This window comes from Opisthocomus hoazin, chromosome 4 (assembly GCF_030867145.1).
Source record: "Opisthocomus hoazin isolate bOpiHoa1 chromosome 4, bOpiHoa1.hap1, whole genome shotgun sequence".
In the NCBI taxonomy this organism is placed as follows: domain Eukaryota; kingdom Metazoa; phylum Chordata; class Aves; order Opisthocomiformes; family Opisthocomidae; genus Opisthocomus; species Opisthocomus hoazin.
The window spans coordinates 56794376-56809152 of NC_134417.1; the positions used below are offsets into that span (position 1 = coordinate 56794376).

Sequence of the window (14777 nt, forward strand, 5' to 3'; positions counted from 1 at the left end):
GCCCAAACCCTGACACTGGTAACGATGGCAGCTCTGCTATCCCAAACGCCGACACTGGTAATGATGAAAGCTCTGCCGTCCCGACGCTGGTAACAACAGCAGGCCGAGAGGGAAGAGCAGGAACCAGCAGGGCCCTGCAGGATGCCGGGGCCGACAGTCTCTCCCTTGTTACCTCAGCAGCGCCCTCCCGCCTGCCAAGAGGCGAGCTAAGGTCAGCACTGTGCCCCGAAAGAACGCTCGAAAGATATCTGGAAGAAACTAGGTCTAAAATTCATCACTCTTCACACCCACGAACCAAGCAACTCCCCCAGACTCCCCACCCGCCCCCATGAGGGGAGGCCGGGGCCACCATCTCCCGGCTTGGGAAAGGCCTGGCGGTTGGGCGGGACAATCAATGGACCAATCAAAGAGCAACTTCCGGGAATTCTCATTCAATAGTCAACTTCTCTTGGGCTTCGGGGCGGGGGCGACGGATGACCCACGCTGAGCGCCATGTTCGATTCTGGCAAGAGGGGCGGGCCTGCACGGTGCCCTCACGCAAAATGGCTGCTGGCAATGGTCACGTGGAAGGCAGTCCCTCGTGACGGGGGCGTTGCTAAGAGGGACACCCAGCAGCGGGTACAAACATGGGGGTGGGGTGGGCGGGTGAGGCGCATGCGCAGCTCCGGAGAACGGGGGAAACCCGGAGGGACGGCAAAAGCGTCACGAGCCCCCGCCCCTTGCCGCGAAGCCCCGCCCCCGTGGCGGGGGGGCGGGGCCTTCGCTTTCTCCCTGGCGGGGCCGGGGCGAGCCGAGCCGAGCCCCGCCCGCGGGGTGTCCCCGGCTGCCCCCGCCGCCCGCAGCATGCACGGCGCGCCCGCCATCCCCGAGGAGGTCCGCAGCCTCCTGGCAGGTGAGGGAGGGAGGGCGGGCCGGCGGGGGTGTGACGGCCTGGGGCAGCCGGGGCTTGCGGGGGGACCAGCCCCTTGCGCCGCGGCCCGGCGGAGCGCTCCTCAGCGGGCGCTGGCCGCTCGCTTCCACCTCGTGGGTTCGGGGTTACCTCCGGCGTCCGTTCCTCTCCCCCCGGCCGCTTCCTCCGCCCGCGCCCGGCCGTTCCCTCCGCCAGCCTCCGGCCCGGTGACCCGCTGAGCGGTCGGCCAGGGGTTCCTCCCGCCCGGGGTTCCTCCCGCCCGGGGTGCGCCGGCGGGTCCCGTCGGGGGCTCGGCCGCGCTGTCTTGGCGTCGCCAGCGCCGTTCCCCGCCGTGAAGCGGGGAGGATGAAAAAGCTTCCCTGTCTGTGGGGCTGCGGCTGGTGGCGTCCAGGCGCGGGGGGTGCTGGGCAGCCGCTGGCGTGCGGTCACCCCGACCGGGCGCGGGACGGGTCCCCGCCGCGGGAACCTGCCGCCGGCGGCCGTGGTAGCGGAGACCTCGGAGCGCCGAGATTTGTGTCTCGCTTTTCTCAAACTCCCTTTCCGCCGCCCGTTGGAACAGGTTGCGTACGCCCAGTTACGGGTTCCTTCTGTCTTTGTGGGAAACTCGGAAAAGGCTTTGCTGCGCTGACACGATTTCGGTTTCGGTGGGAGTCTCTTGCTGTTGGGAACCTCTGTTCCAGCCGCAGGAGCTTGTGTAGCTCTGGGCCACTCGGGTTACCCCTGCTTTGCAAAGTCTTCCCCCCAAATCGAAGCCCTCGATGACGTGGCCGGGCGCCTGCTGGAGTCCAGCGCAGCCCATCGCCTGCGAAGGCTGTGCTTTTTCCTTCTAGTTTTGATTGCAAGAGCTAATGCTTGAAACATGCTGCTCTTACCAGCCAGCCTTCGCGCCTTTAAAGCACTTCTGCCGACTGTCTGAAGTGTTTTCCTCACTACTGTTTGTAACTACGTTACTTGCACGTGGTACCATCTGTAGTAAAATCTGCCTGAAAGGCCACCAGAGAGAAAGGAAAGCTTCTGATGATTTCTTCTCATGGCATAGATTCTTAATCATTAAAACCCCCCCCCAACAAACTAAAAAACCAAGCCTTTAGAGAGCCTTTCCAAATCTTGGTACTTTCTGTGGTGTTGCTGTGTTCTGGACCTTGTGATGACATGAAGAGTGTGTGTGTTCATTGCAGAGCACTTTTCACTGGGTGAAACTGATCGTGAAACTGATCTTGAAACTCTTCAGTGTTTTAAGCGCTTTTAGGATTTTTTTCAGGGGCGGAGTGTGATGCAAATGTGATCATTCCAGACTCTGGTTTGTTTTTTGTCATGGTGCCTCATTTACACAACTTGTGCTTCTCCCCAGCTTTATCCAGTCTCCCATGGAAAAAGCGATACAAAGGTTTGTATTTTGAAGTGAAACTGAGAACACCTATTTTCCCTCTAGGAAATACAGTCTTTCAGAGTCACTAGGATCAATGGCCTAAGTTATATAGAGGTATCTACTGTTTGTATGATGTGTACAGCTTCAGCTTTTCTGGAAGAAAAAAAGATGGTTTCTGTAGTACTGTCTACAGAAACGAAGTTAAGAGGAGAATGGAACGGTTTATCAATGATCTTTAAATCTTTGGATTATTATTATTATGGTAGCATAAATGCTTCATAATACATCTCTACAACTGTAAGGGTAATATTTTCAACAGGATTTTTTTTTGGGACTGAATGCAAAAAGAGCTTAACACTTCTTAGTTTTATGACAGTGAAGTTATGGATTAAGCAGAAATCTATCAGGGTGGAGATGGGGTGGTGAGGGACAACTAATAGTTTGTAACTTTTAATCCTTACTTGCAGAATTATCAAAGGGAAACAAATATAAGGATAATTATGGCTATACAACGTAAAAATTCAACAACTCAATTCCTTTTTCAAAAGATTGGGCACTATTCACAGTTTGTGTACGTTATGTTAACCTCTCCTTTTTTTGCTCCTTTTTTTTTTTTTGTTACCAGTCAAGTGCATGACAGTTAGAAACTAGAGTAGTTCAGACTGTATAAGCAGTTCTTTCACTGATACATTTAGGTTCTCGTAATCTTTAATTATGTAGTCTCCTGCTTCTTTTTGCTCAAACTATTCATGTAGTGAAGATGTATGGTAATGGAGAAAGGAAGGGAGCTCTGTAATATCTTTACTATTCATTAAGCAACCCTTATACAATACAAAGACTGCAGTGAGTAGATAGTTATTAATTTCTGCATGCTCTTCTTCAAGGGTGCTTCTTAATGTATTATTTTAATGGCTCACAAGTATTGATTCAGCACCTCGTTGAGATGAGGGAATATTGTTTTCCCGTCGGTAAAATTAGTGTAATAAACAAGATGTGATCTGGGGTTGCAAAAAGTAATCAATGATGGAACAGAATTAGAATTCAAATTCACCTGCTTCCATGCTGTGCTTGTTTCTTCAGAAAATAATGTGAGTTGGATGTCTGTATTCAGTGGCCGTTACAAATACTGGGAACTTCTTCCTATCAGGTTCTGTTGAGAACGTGCAGTTAATGGCTAGCAACAAGCACCGTTTTGTAGCCCGACAGTTGCACAGCAGTGAAACAGTGACAGATACAAAATCTCTTAAATATTGTGCTCTTCCTCCTCTCCTTGCTCTTTCTGCCTACTATTTCCAACTTCTGCAATAAGTGGAGGAGCGATCATATGGATTTCCTTATCCCTGCATAGCCTTGATTGATTGTTGGAGTACCGTCCACCCACTATGCCGAACAAGTAGGGGTCCTACTGGAAAACATACTAAGTGCTCCTGTAGTTAAACATGATGATAATGGGAATAAACACACCAGGGGATGAATTAAAGTTGCACAGGAAACTTTCTGACTTGTGAGTGCTTTACTTTGAACATAAACAATATTATATCTTTAACGCAAAAACAAATTCTGTCACACATGCTGGCAGGGTCATTATAGTTGCATGTCAGTGGCGCTGAAATGTTCCAGGCAGAGGCACAGCTTGAGCTCTGGGCTAACTGCATTACTTGGAAACAGGAGGAAGCTGTTTCTGTAAAGCTGAAGGGGAAAGGTCAGTGTGGCAATGGGCTTATTGCACAGGGTTGCTGGGATTTCACAATCCTGTCCTCTCTTCTCTGACTTGTTTTGGTGGTGGGAGGGAAACACTGGAGACAGAAACAGGGTCCTCTTGACATGAGTTGAACTTCTGATGGGAGGTGAAAGTCGTTTTGTTGCTCTCTTGTCTCCCTCTTTACACCTGTGTTGTGAATGAGTGGTTAGGTTGCTTAAATGATCACTCAGAGGTGTTCACAGAATGTTAGGGGTTGGAAGGGACCTCTGTGGGTCATCTAGTCCAACCTCCCTGCCGAAGCAGGGTCACCTAGAGCAGGCTGCACAGGACAGCGTCCAGGTGGGTTTTGAATATCTCCAGAGAAGGAGACTCCACAGCCTCCCTGGGCAGCCTGTTCCAGTGCTCCGTCACCCTCAGAGTGAAGAAGTTCTTCCTTATGTTCAGATGGAACTTCCTATGCTTCAGTTTGTTCCTGTTGCCCCTTGTCCTGTCGCTGGGCACCGCTGAAAAGAGTCTGGCCCCGTCCTCTTGACACTCAGCCTTAAGATATTTGTAGGCATTTGTAAGGTCCCCTCTCAGCCTTCTCTTCTTCAGGCTGGATGAGCCCGGCTCCCTCAGCCTCTCCTCGTAGGAGAGATGCTCCAGTCCCCTCATCATCCTCGTAGCCCTCCGCTGGACTCTCTCCAGTAGCTCCTCATCTTTCTTGAACTGAGGAGCCCAGAACTGGACACAGCACTGCAGATGAGGCCTCCCCAGGGCAGAGTGGAGGGGGAGGAGACCCTCCCTCGACCTGCTGGCCACACTCTTCTTAATGCACCCCAGGATAGCATTGGCTTTCTTGGCAACCAGGGCACAAGAAAGGATTTTACTGAAAATTTAGAAAATGTGATCTTACAGAGTTTGTTGGCAAGGTTCATGCTACTACATATTAAATGAATGGGATACAAAATTGAAAGGGGTTTTATATAGAAAATGGTTTATATGGAGTGTAAGGGGGCAGGAAGACCCTCCCGTTGAGTCACCAGGTCCGGACTGAACCCCCTTGCTCTCTAAACTCCTTCTCGGAGAGTAGCCTAGGTGTTGCTGGATCCAGAACTGGCTTTAGAATACAACGGCTTGTGTCGAAGGAATATGTTTGTGTGCTCACAGTTTAAAGAGAGAGAGAGTTACAGGAAGTTAGCAGTTGTTAATCACTAGTTAACATTTACTAAATGATTAAGGGGATTTTGCTATTACAATCACAGTAATAGAATATTATGTTGAATCGATTTGCACACACGCTCACACAAAAATTCCCCTCGAGTTCAGTGAAATACTTCAAATCGAAGGATTTCTCAACAGACGAAGGTTGGGTCTCAAGGAGATCAGCCCAGGTGATGCCGACAGAGTTCAAGATACTGTGAGAAGTGTCCCACTCAGAGGGAGTTACTGGGCGCAGCCCGCTGTGGACCAGAAGAGCTCAAAGGGCCTTCCTTGGTACCGCTGCTTATAGGGTCTCAAGATGATTGACTTTAGGCACCAGTATTTTTCCATCCTGGTCTCGATCCGCATGATGTAATCCCGATGTTTAGGCAGTAACTATACAATTCCAGTACCACCCAGAAGGTACAGTTCTGCAGGCAGGTACAACTCCGGGCATCAGTGGTTCCAGGCGCGGTCAGGGGGTGCCTGATCGGCCCAACTGACTACGCTTGTACAAAGACAAGGACAGTGCCAAGTCGTCCCGATTCAACGCACACCAGCTAAGCATTCCTGCAGTGCAAGCAAGAATACAATGTTGACTGGTTCCAGGATTGCCAGGTGTGATGGGGGGCTGCACCACCACAACCTGGGAGGTGCGTGGTTGTCTAACTTCTTCATTCCCTGCCTGTGTCCCTGGACCTTCTAGATGGTGCTTGAGATGTCGGAATTTAGTGAAGGAAGCCAGCCCCATTGTATCTCTTCTTCTTTTAGAGATGATCTCCTCTGTCATGTTTATATGTTCAGGATCTTTTTGTGGGTGCTTGGCAAAGTGGGATGTTAGGGTTGTTTGTTTTTTTTTTTTTTTTCTCCCTGTCAAAGTATTATTGGTTATGTTGATTGTTGGAGGCCTGCTCATTTTTATTTTTCCTTATTCTTTGATGCACACTCTAAGTTTTGGCTTGTCCATAGCTGAGAAGGATTTCAGGTGCTGCTGCTTCCCCAAAGGCATATTGTTTCTCCTGTGAGGTAAATCAGACTGGTTGCTTCAGTCATCTTGATTGAGGAAAAACAAAATCTTGATTTTTTTTTTTTTTTTTCCCAGTAATGGAGATTTAGTTGAAGGAGTTAAGAATTCTTTATTTTTGAAAAGATTTTTATGGTGTCATGACTGTTATATAATCATAATTATATAGTCACACCTGTGACTATAGTAAGGGTCCTGTTGCTTTTTAAATTCAGTTTTCCTTTCACACTTTGCAGTACTTCTAGTTTCAATCTCTATATTCATATTTTAAAAGTTACAAATGTATCTGCTGTGCAGATGGAATAAAACTTTAGTTCATATGGAACCTTATATCCAGTCCCAATATCCATTTTCCTTGTTCTACTAAACAAAAACCCAGAACTAATCAGAAACCAATGTTCTTGCCCTAGAGAACGTTTCCACCCAGATACTATTCAGTTTCTTTAAGTGCTTAGTCATATTGTCCAGATTGCTTTTACCCACTTGTTTAGTTGCATCCTGGAAATAGCATGCAGAAGACAGCAAGACAAGAAAACTACAAGATGGTGGATCCAGTGCATGAGTTTAAATTTGCTTACCTTTTATTTTTGGGCAGTACAGTAGCTATAGTTACCTCTGCTGCCCAGAAGACTAACTGTCCTTTTTTGACCTCCTTGTCAGCTGTTGCTGAGCTTTCTCCTTACGTTCCTGTCACAGGAAAAGCCACCTAGGCACTGTGTAGCTCTTCTTCATTGGCTGTTTCAGTTTTAAAAGGATATTATTGTTTAAAAGTTTACTCTTTGTTTTAAACTATAATTTTCATGTTTCCAAAGCTTTAACAAATGCTGGTTCTTGCTTAAGAATCCGTCTTTACAAGATAAACCAGGGTGATTATTGTAGGCATCTTCTAAGTAGACATGTATTTACAGCTTTGGTAATATATATGTATTTCAATAGCAGTGGAGTAAGAACAGAAACAGTGAGGTGAAAAAATGCACACAGACATTCCTAGTAAGAAATAACTTCCAGTGATTTGAAACATAGTTCAATTGTCTCTGCCATAAATTTGAGAATAAGTGTCATATATGGGTGATAAAAATGGCATAGGCTATTTTTTATATACTCATTATTCACTTAGTTTGTCTTTTTCAATTAACGTGGAGTCTATCTTTCTCATCTGACTGGGTTTACGCTTCTTTCATAATCATATGTCAACAAAGCACAATGGATGCAGAATAATGTGGCATACAGTGTAAATCTTTAGGTTAATCCTTAACGTTTTTTATTATGGTTCATATGGAATCACTTTGTAACTTGATCATGATTTGTACTGGTGTGGTTTTTTTCATGATATGCTTAATATGTTACAGCTTGATCTTTTCTCACCTCTCTAATGTAGAGAGAGGATGCTCAACTACTCAGCCAAGGAGATTAGATATGTTTTCAGATTAGGTATCCTTGATTATACTGTTTTTTTTTTCTTTAACTTCTTAAAAGAGTTGTCTTACCTGTTTACTTCATTTGAGGAGTCTTAGCAGTTTGGGTGTACTTCTGCTGTCTGAATCACTAACAAAGCCATTGAGCGTCAAAGTTTGTCATGATTCTCGTGCTGTATGTGGCAACATGGCGAAATAGCCTTGCTTTTGGGGATTTAAGGTATAGCAGTTTATACAGCCCTCCCTTTCCAGGATTTTGTACTAAAAGGAATGGTCAACTACTTGTTAGTCTGGATCAATGTGAAATTTTTAGACATTTTAAGAGTGTCAGTCGCTTTTATTTTATATCAGTGTTCTGTTTCTGTAGAGGTATATATCTCGATTTTTAAAAGACACTGCAACTGACTCTGGAGAAAGACTTTTAAATATAGTTGGGAAGGAAGGGGGAGAGCAGAAGCAAAATCCTCATATTTCTTGATTCAAGAGGACAGGCAGTCACAGATATTACCTGATAATTTGTATTCAGACCTGTTCCCTATCAATGAATTGCACAGAAACTTTGAAATCAAATTAATTAATTGCTTTCTAATGCCAGCCCAGGTAAAGCTGAAAGATACGAGGCAGTTTGTATCTTTGGGCACCTCTGGACAGTGTGTGCACACAAATGTGCCTAGCTTGCAGCTACTTTCCCAAATTCTCTGGCCTGCCTTTCGAAATTCTCTGGCTTGCAGCTGGCTCCTGGCTCTCTCAATTCTTGAGGCAGAGGAGAGAGATGGGAAGGGGCTGGTGGCTGGAGGCGTTGTTCTGCCGACCTGCCGTTCCCTTTTCGTGTGACTGGCAGCGCGTCCCCCAGCTGATGCCCTGTGAGCATCCCTTGCCGTAGGACGCATGCCTGCCCAGCCCCAAAATGGACGCATGCCCAGCCTGCCTTCTCCTCGGGTCACGGGCAGGGAGCTGCATGCCTGCCCGACCGTCTGAGTGGAAACACGCCTACCTCACCGCCATCTGCAATTGTCTCTGCCATTTGGGTGGCGTGAACTCGTCAGGAGATGGAGAAGTGGCTGACTTTTTGATAACGTGAGGGACAACGTTTTGGTTATCTAATGGAGGAGTGGAGAAAGGAGGACCCAGGGCAGCGTCTGAGTGCTTCTATGAGAGTCCGTTTGGCCCACCCTGACACAAAAATGAGGTGGTTCTGTCCTAAGTATGTTTTTTTTATCAAGTGTGACTTATGATCATGATATTAAGCCCCGTAAACAACAGAAGTGTTATGATTTGTTATGATTAGCACTCTTTAATGCAGCGCTTGCTTTGGGCTAAAACTTTACAATGTTCTTGAAAAAGCCCATCTGCGTGGTTTCAGCTGCCATTAAAGAAAATAGCCCCGAAGACTTAAAACAATGAAAAACTTGCAGTGTTGTCGGTTTATAATCATTGGAGTAAGGAAAACCACAAAATGTTTTGACTATGAAAAGCAAAATAAATCTTAGCTTTTTTCCTTGTAAAAGGAATGTAGATGAAAATTAAATTAAAAGGGCCTTTCAGCTTTTGACTGTTGCATGAAATGGCAATTCAGCTTTGAACCGTCTGAGCCGGTTGGAGCGGACAGAGCTAGACTGCAGCGTGATTTCCCTTTTCTGTCAGTTTGTAACCTGTATTGACAGAGCAATTTGTGAGCGGATCGTATCAATCGGATCTTTCCATTCAGCAGCTATTGTTCAGTTCTGGAGGCAAATAATTTCTCTGGGGCATGATTCAGACGGAGTTAAAATCATGAGCTGTAAGAAACAGAGCAATAAATATGGGTATTCAAGCTATCTATCAGGCAGTCTTAACACACAAGCTTACAAAAAGTTAAGAGGTGTTGAATATCTTTCCAAAGTTTATTTCTCTTCGAAAGTTTAGTATTTTCAGTGGAAACAAGCTGAGTCTCTGCAATGTGTGATACTAAATAGCTTCTTAGTTTGTTGGAAACAAACAATTTATGGAAATAGATAATTTGTTTTGTTTGTTGTGTGGCAACTGATCAGTGAAAGTGCTTTTAAGTCAGAAATCTGTTCAAAGAGGTTTTCTTTTTGGAATCTGTCTCTTACTACTTTTCAAATTCCTCAATGGACCAACTGCTACTGCTGCATGAAAGAAACACATCTACACTCAAGTGCTTGTGACCAGTAGTTTACACTTTCCTTTTCTGTATAGCATTAAACTAGCAGAAGACAGAGCAAGTTTCGGATCATCCTGGAGAAGGAAGAGCAAGTAAGTGACTAGAACAGTGGTGAGAAATAGGTAAATTTTGCTGCTTTTGTCTGAAGTTCGCTGTATGAGACTTGCATGTGTCATACTGAAGTCCTGAGTTCTGCTCTCATTCCAAGGTAAATCACTTTGTGGAATGTCACAGAAATTGCGTGAACATTCCTTCATGTTAAGCCAGTGATGCAGCTCTCCAACATAATCTGAGGATTGCTCCTTCCATACTCTTCCATAGTGTGGAAGTACAGATAGTGAAGAGATGATCGTAACTTGGATAACTTCCTTGCTTCTTGTCCGGTGGAGCTTAGGGTAAGTTACTCATCTTGTGCATCTGGCACATCCTGGATGGATTTACAATGCTGGATCAGAAGGTGGCTTGAGCAAGATATGTAACATCCTGTGTAATTATGAGCAGGTAAGAAAGTCTATGATGCGGTAATGTGTAATTTTCCAAGTATATTGCTTCTTTCGCATCCCATTGAAGATCATGTGTACATCAGGTCTGTCTTCATATTTTTGGGTTGTGATGGATCAAGCTGTGTAGTTTCTCTGGACATACAGAAGGAGTAGTATTCCATGATGAGTATGGTGCATTCTGTTTGGGGCTGCCTGAGCTCACAGGACTTGTTTTACAATCTCACAGGAGAGGGAAGGCATCCCACGGATGTCTTCTCTGTAACTGATGCTGCTGCTATTTAGAAACAACAAACTTATCAGGAGCTTGTGCATGCTTGCTCTCTTTCCATCTCTCCTCCCCCTTCTCTCTTGCAGCTTATTACCTGCTTTTACTGAGAATAGATGGAGCATGTAATTCAGCCCCGTACCTCCATGGTTGAAATTTCTGGATTATTTCTGCTATTTAAGTCCAGACTTTTCCAGAAAAGAACAGATTGTGTTAACAATGGAGTTAGTCCTCCAGTTTTGCTATCTACAGTATATTCTAAGCCAGAAGTGGTAACTCTTGCTTCTGATAACATAATTAAGGAGTATATGGGGAAAAAGAAACCAAGTTATCTCAACATCTGTGCTTGAAAAAAGGTTTGAGAGTCAGTCAAAACTAAAGACGACTGCGTTCTCAGCTGGGTTTTGAGCTTTTGCAAGAAGTGAAGAAGCCCACTGAGTTTAAATGAAGACTGCTGAAGCAAAGTTCTGTGATTAATTAGCGTCCAAAGATTACTGTGCAGGCATTGCTCCTTATTTATAAACATGACTAATTCCTCAGAGCTTTTGCGTATTGCTGCCTGGGTAGAACTTTGAAGCTGCTGTCTAATTTTTGAAATAAATACGTGAAAGTATGAAGGAACAAATATTTAATCAGCCTGTCCCTCTCAGAGTGGAAGGTTGGCCTGTACTGGAAAATCCTGTTGGAGTTTCATTGAGGGAAAAACTGTTGGTGGTTTTGGTTTTCGCCCTTGGTGGTATAAGTATCGGGTCTTTTGACCTAAGGGAGGTTTTGTGAGTGGCCAATGTCTTGGGATCATGTGGATCTTCGTTTGCCCGCCTGATCAGAAATTACAATAATTGGAATTTATGAAGATGTATAAATTTTCTGTGGGTTAGGACAAAATGTTTCCAGGGATGCTGGGTTTACGGCATAGAGGCTGTTGGGGGTGTGTCCGGAGGATTCATTAATACACATGCTAAGTGCCTTTCCTTCTGTCCGTTTGAAGAAGGAATACCGTGGGACTGAGCGTGGGTCCCCTCACTTCAAGACTGCTTTGAAAAATGTGATGGGAAAGCTTCTCTGTCTTTTGGGGAGGGGGATCAATATAATTCTTCAGAACTCTGAAACACTTTGCAAAATGAAGACTTTGCCACATTTTGTGATGACAGCAAGCCAATCTAAACATCTGAATAATAATCTGGTAAAGTATTTATAAAGAATGAAATCTTTGTAATAACAGTGAATGTTTATTGTCCATACAACTGAAAAATTTAAGTTAACAAGCATGGGTTTTTTTGGTCCTGTTTCTACTTTTCATTTTTGAGGATAATCAAATGTTGATTAGTAACTGTAAGAAAATTTTACAGTTAGTTTTGGCAATTGTTTTTGTTAACCATGAAAACATACCACTGGAGGAGTTACACTCCCCCAGGTTCTCAGTCAATGCATTGTTTTTATCCTCTGGAATGGGTATTTACTATATTACAAAGAACCGTGGTAACTTTTATGGAATGCTTTGATTCTACATGACTATATAAACATATGTTCTCGGTAAGAATAAAAAAATACAATGCAAGTTAGAGCCTTTGTTTGTGATTCTGCAAGTGCAGGTATGCTTAACTTCAAGTACACGCTTGGGCTCGACTCCTTTGGTATGTTTATTGTGCCTACCTAATTGTTTGCAGGATTCAGGCTTTGGATATGAACTTTTAGTCAAGTAGGGAGTTCAGAGACAATGTGAGAACATTTGAAAATACTGTAACCAGTAAGTGACCTATATTAGTAGCTGGGTAGGTGTTACTGCTGAAATAATGAATTGCTCAACCATTTTTGTAACTTGAACTTCTGAAATAACATGACAGTAATACATGCATAAAGAATATTTCCATGTTTTAGCTTTATCCCTTACTTTAGGTGATGGAAAGTAATTGTTGTGGTACTGCAATTTATTAGGACTTATGTGGCGTAATTAAGTGAGCAAGAATCAAATGTCACCACAGGATTTGCTGTGCTAAGCGTAAGTAGATCAGAGAACAAATGTATCCCATTTAGAATCTGAAATGTCCGTTAACTATGTTGTGTGTAGGCCTGAAAATATTTTTCTTATTTTTTTCACAGCAGTATCAGGACAAACTAATGACAGCAATATTTATCTTTTTTTGAAGTGTATTGTTTTTTTCTTCTTTATTTAGATGTTGACACGTTTATTTCCCAGACGCTAAAAGGAGAAAATCTATCCAAGAAAGCAAAAGAAAAAAGGGAAGTTCTTCTTAAGAAGATAAAAGATGTTAAGGCAAGGTAAGTGAACTTCATGGCTTTAATATGTTATAAAGTCACTTACTGATAACTTAGGTTTTTACAATCTTTTAATAACCATTAACAATATTAACAATTAAAAATCTGTCTAGATCCTGATTTTTGTCAAATAATCTGCATGGATTCAAGTAGCTGCTACAATTTAGTAAGAAAAGGGAACAGAAGGATTTGTCCCATTTGACTTGCCATAATGTTCTGAACCCTCATTGCAAGCTGGTTGGGTAGAGCTTGCCTTCACCTCTGCGTTGGTAAGATTCATTAAAATATGAGAAATAGACTGCATTGGTGATAGGAATGAGCATACCACCACGTCACCATACTCGGCTGGTGTAAAACAACATAATTCAGTGCTGACTTTGCTTTACTGTGTATTCTGTCATTTAGGTGTGTCTGTCATAGAAAATTGAAACATGACTGGAAACTATAGATCATAAGTCTGTTTCAGCAGTGTTAAAATAGTGAAGTGCTGTGACAGACTAAGTAGAAGCCTGTGTGATTTTTTTTTGTTTGTTTGTTTTTTTAACATCAGGTATGATTTGAGCCTCTGTTGCATTTTAATTTGTCAGACATACAGCTGAAGAGATTTGGCTGTAATTTTATTTGTGCTACAAAATTTTCTTTGCAGTAATATCTTTTTTTACAACTCTAATCAACTGGGATATAATCTAGTACTTGCTGCTGTTCTCCCACTGTTTTTTCCAAAGTGTTTTTCTGCTGATTGCTCCTGTTGGATATCTCCTAACCTTTGCTTTGATGACATGCTCCTGCCTCTGTGGCAACTTGTTTGCAGTTTCAAAGGCAGCACGATCATCTGGTGAGGGCATCATTCTTTGTATCACATGGACTGCAGGAAGACATGAGATGTGTCCCACAATCTTGTAACTGAACATTTGTGTGTCTTTGATTCAGACTGTAAATGCTTAGGGAACTACTTTTTTTTTTTTTTTTTTTTTTTTTTTCCCCCCCCCCCTTTTCCCTTGCGCTTCTGGGTTATTGAGCTAACTGGGACTGTACAGGTGACTTGCAGATACAACACTACTGACTTTTTTCTTTGGTCTTATGACTTAGCCATGTTGTTTTAGATGATGAAATATCGAAGGAGGGAACTTGCATTTATGAGCGCAGTTGACACTGAATCCTTTGCTATTCACTTACGTGACCCGGTGATTCCAGATCTTATTTTAATTTCTAATTCCTTCCTTGTCTCCTGAAATATTATTCACTCTTAAGTGTTTTACTTCTCATGCAGGCTACAAAATATATGCACTTTGTGGTCATCTTTGATTTTCACATCCCACATATCAGGCTGTGCCTGCCTGTTACTGCCACTTGCTCTGCAGGATTGCTTAGATCTGGCCTTTTATCTCTGTTTGCATATCTCCATTTCTTATCCCTAGACCCTTCCTTTCTTTCCTGCTCGTTGCTTATAAGCATCTCTTTACTGACTAGCCTGATACACGCACTGCTGCTGGTTGTCCATAAAGATGGTTTTGGCAGCTGCATTTTATTTGCCAGTTATTTCTGGTGAAATCCTCCTCTTTTCACATAAACTCTAGTTTATGCATGCTTCTTGAGATGACATTTTATATAACTCTGTCCTGATTATGTATCTGTATGCATCAAACTGTATCCTATGATTATTTTTGTTTCTGATATAGCAAGATTTAGATCTGAAGAAATGGTGTTTTTTCCCTCTGGGGAGTTTTTTTTTTAGGCATTAAATAAGTTGCGATCTTCTTATTTGAAATTTATTTTTTTATTTAGGTATGCATTAACTTTTTAATTTCTGGTTAATTATTAATCCTTTTTCATTTCGATTTGATAAATTACTGCAACTAAATGCATTATTTGTGGATTTTTTTTCCTGCTGACCTACCATGTTATTTTTAAGGTGTGCTTAGTGGCTTTTACTTGTGCACAAAACTTTTGGAAATGTATTAATGTT

General features: G+C 43.2%; 1 protein-coding gene across 1 annotated transcript in view; it reads left to right on the plus strand.

Annotated features, from left to right (window-relative positions):
- Window positions 1-733: 733 nt before the first annotated feature.
- SKAP2 (src kinase associated phosphoprotein 2) overlaps window positions 734-14777 on the plus strand; it is a 119764-nt gene continuing 105720 nt past the window's right edge. Inside the window, exons 1-2 of the mRNA XM_075419102.1 lie at window positions 734-892; window positions 12709-12814. Of these exons, the coding sequence (XP_075275217.1) occupies window positions 844-892; window positions 12709-12814 (155 nt within the window). The 5' untranslated portion in view covers window positions 734-843. The remainder of the gene's footprint in view (window positions 893-12708; window positions 12815-14777) is intronic.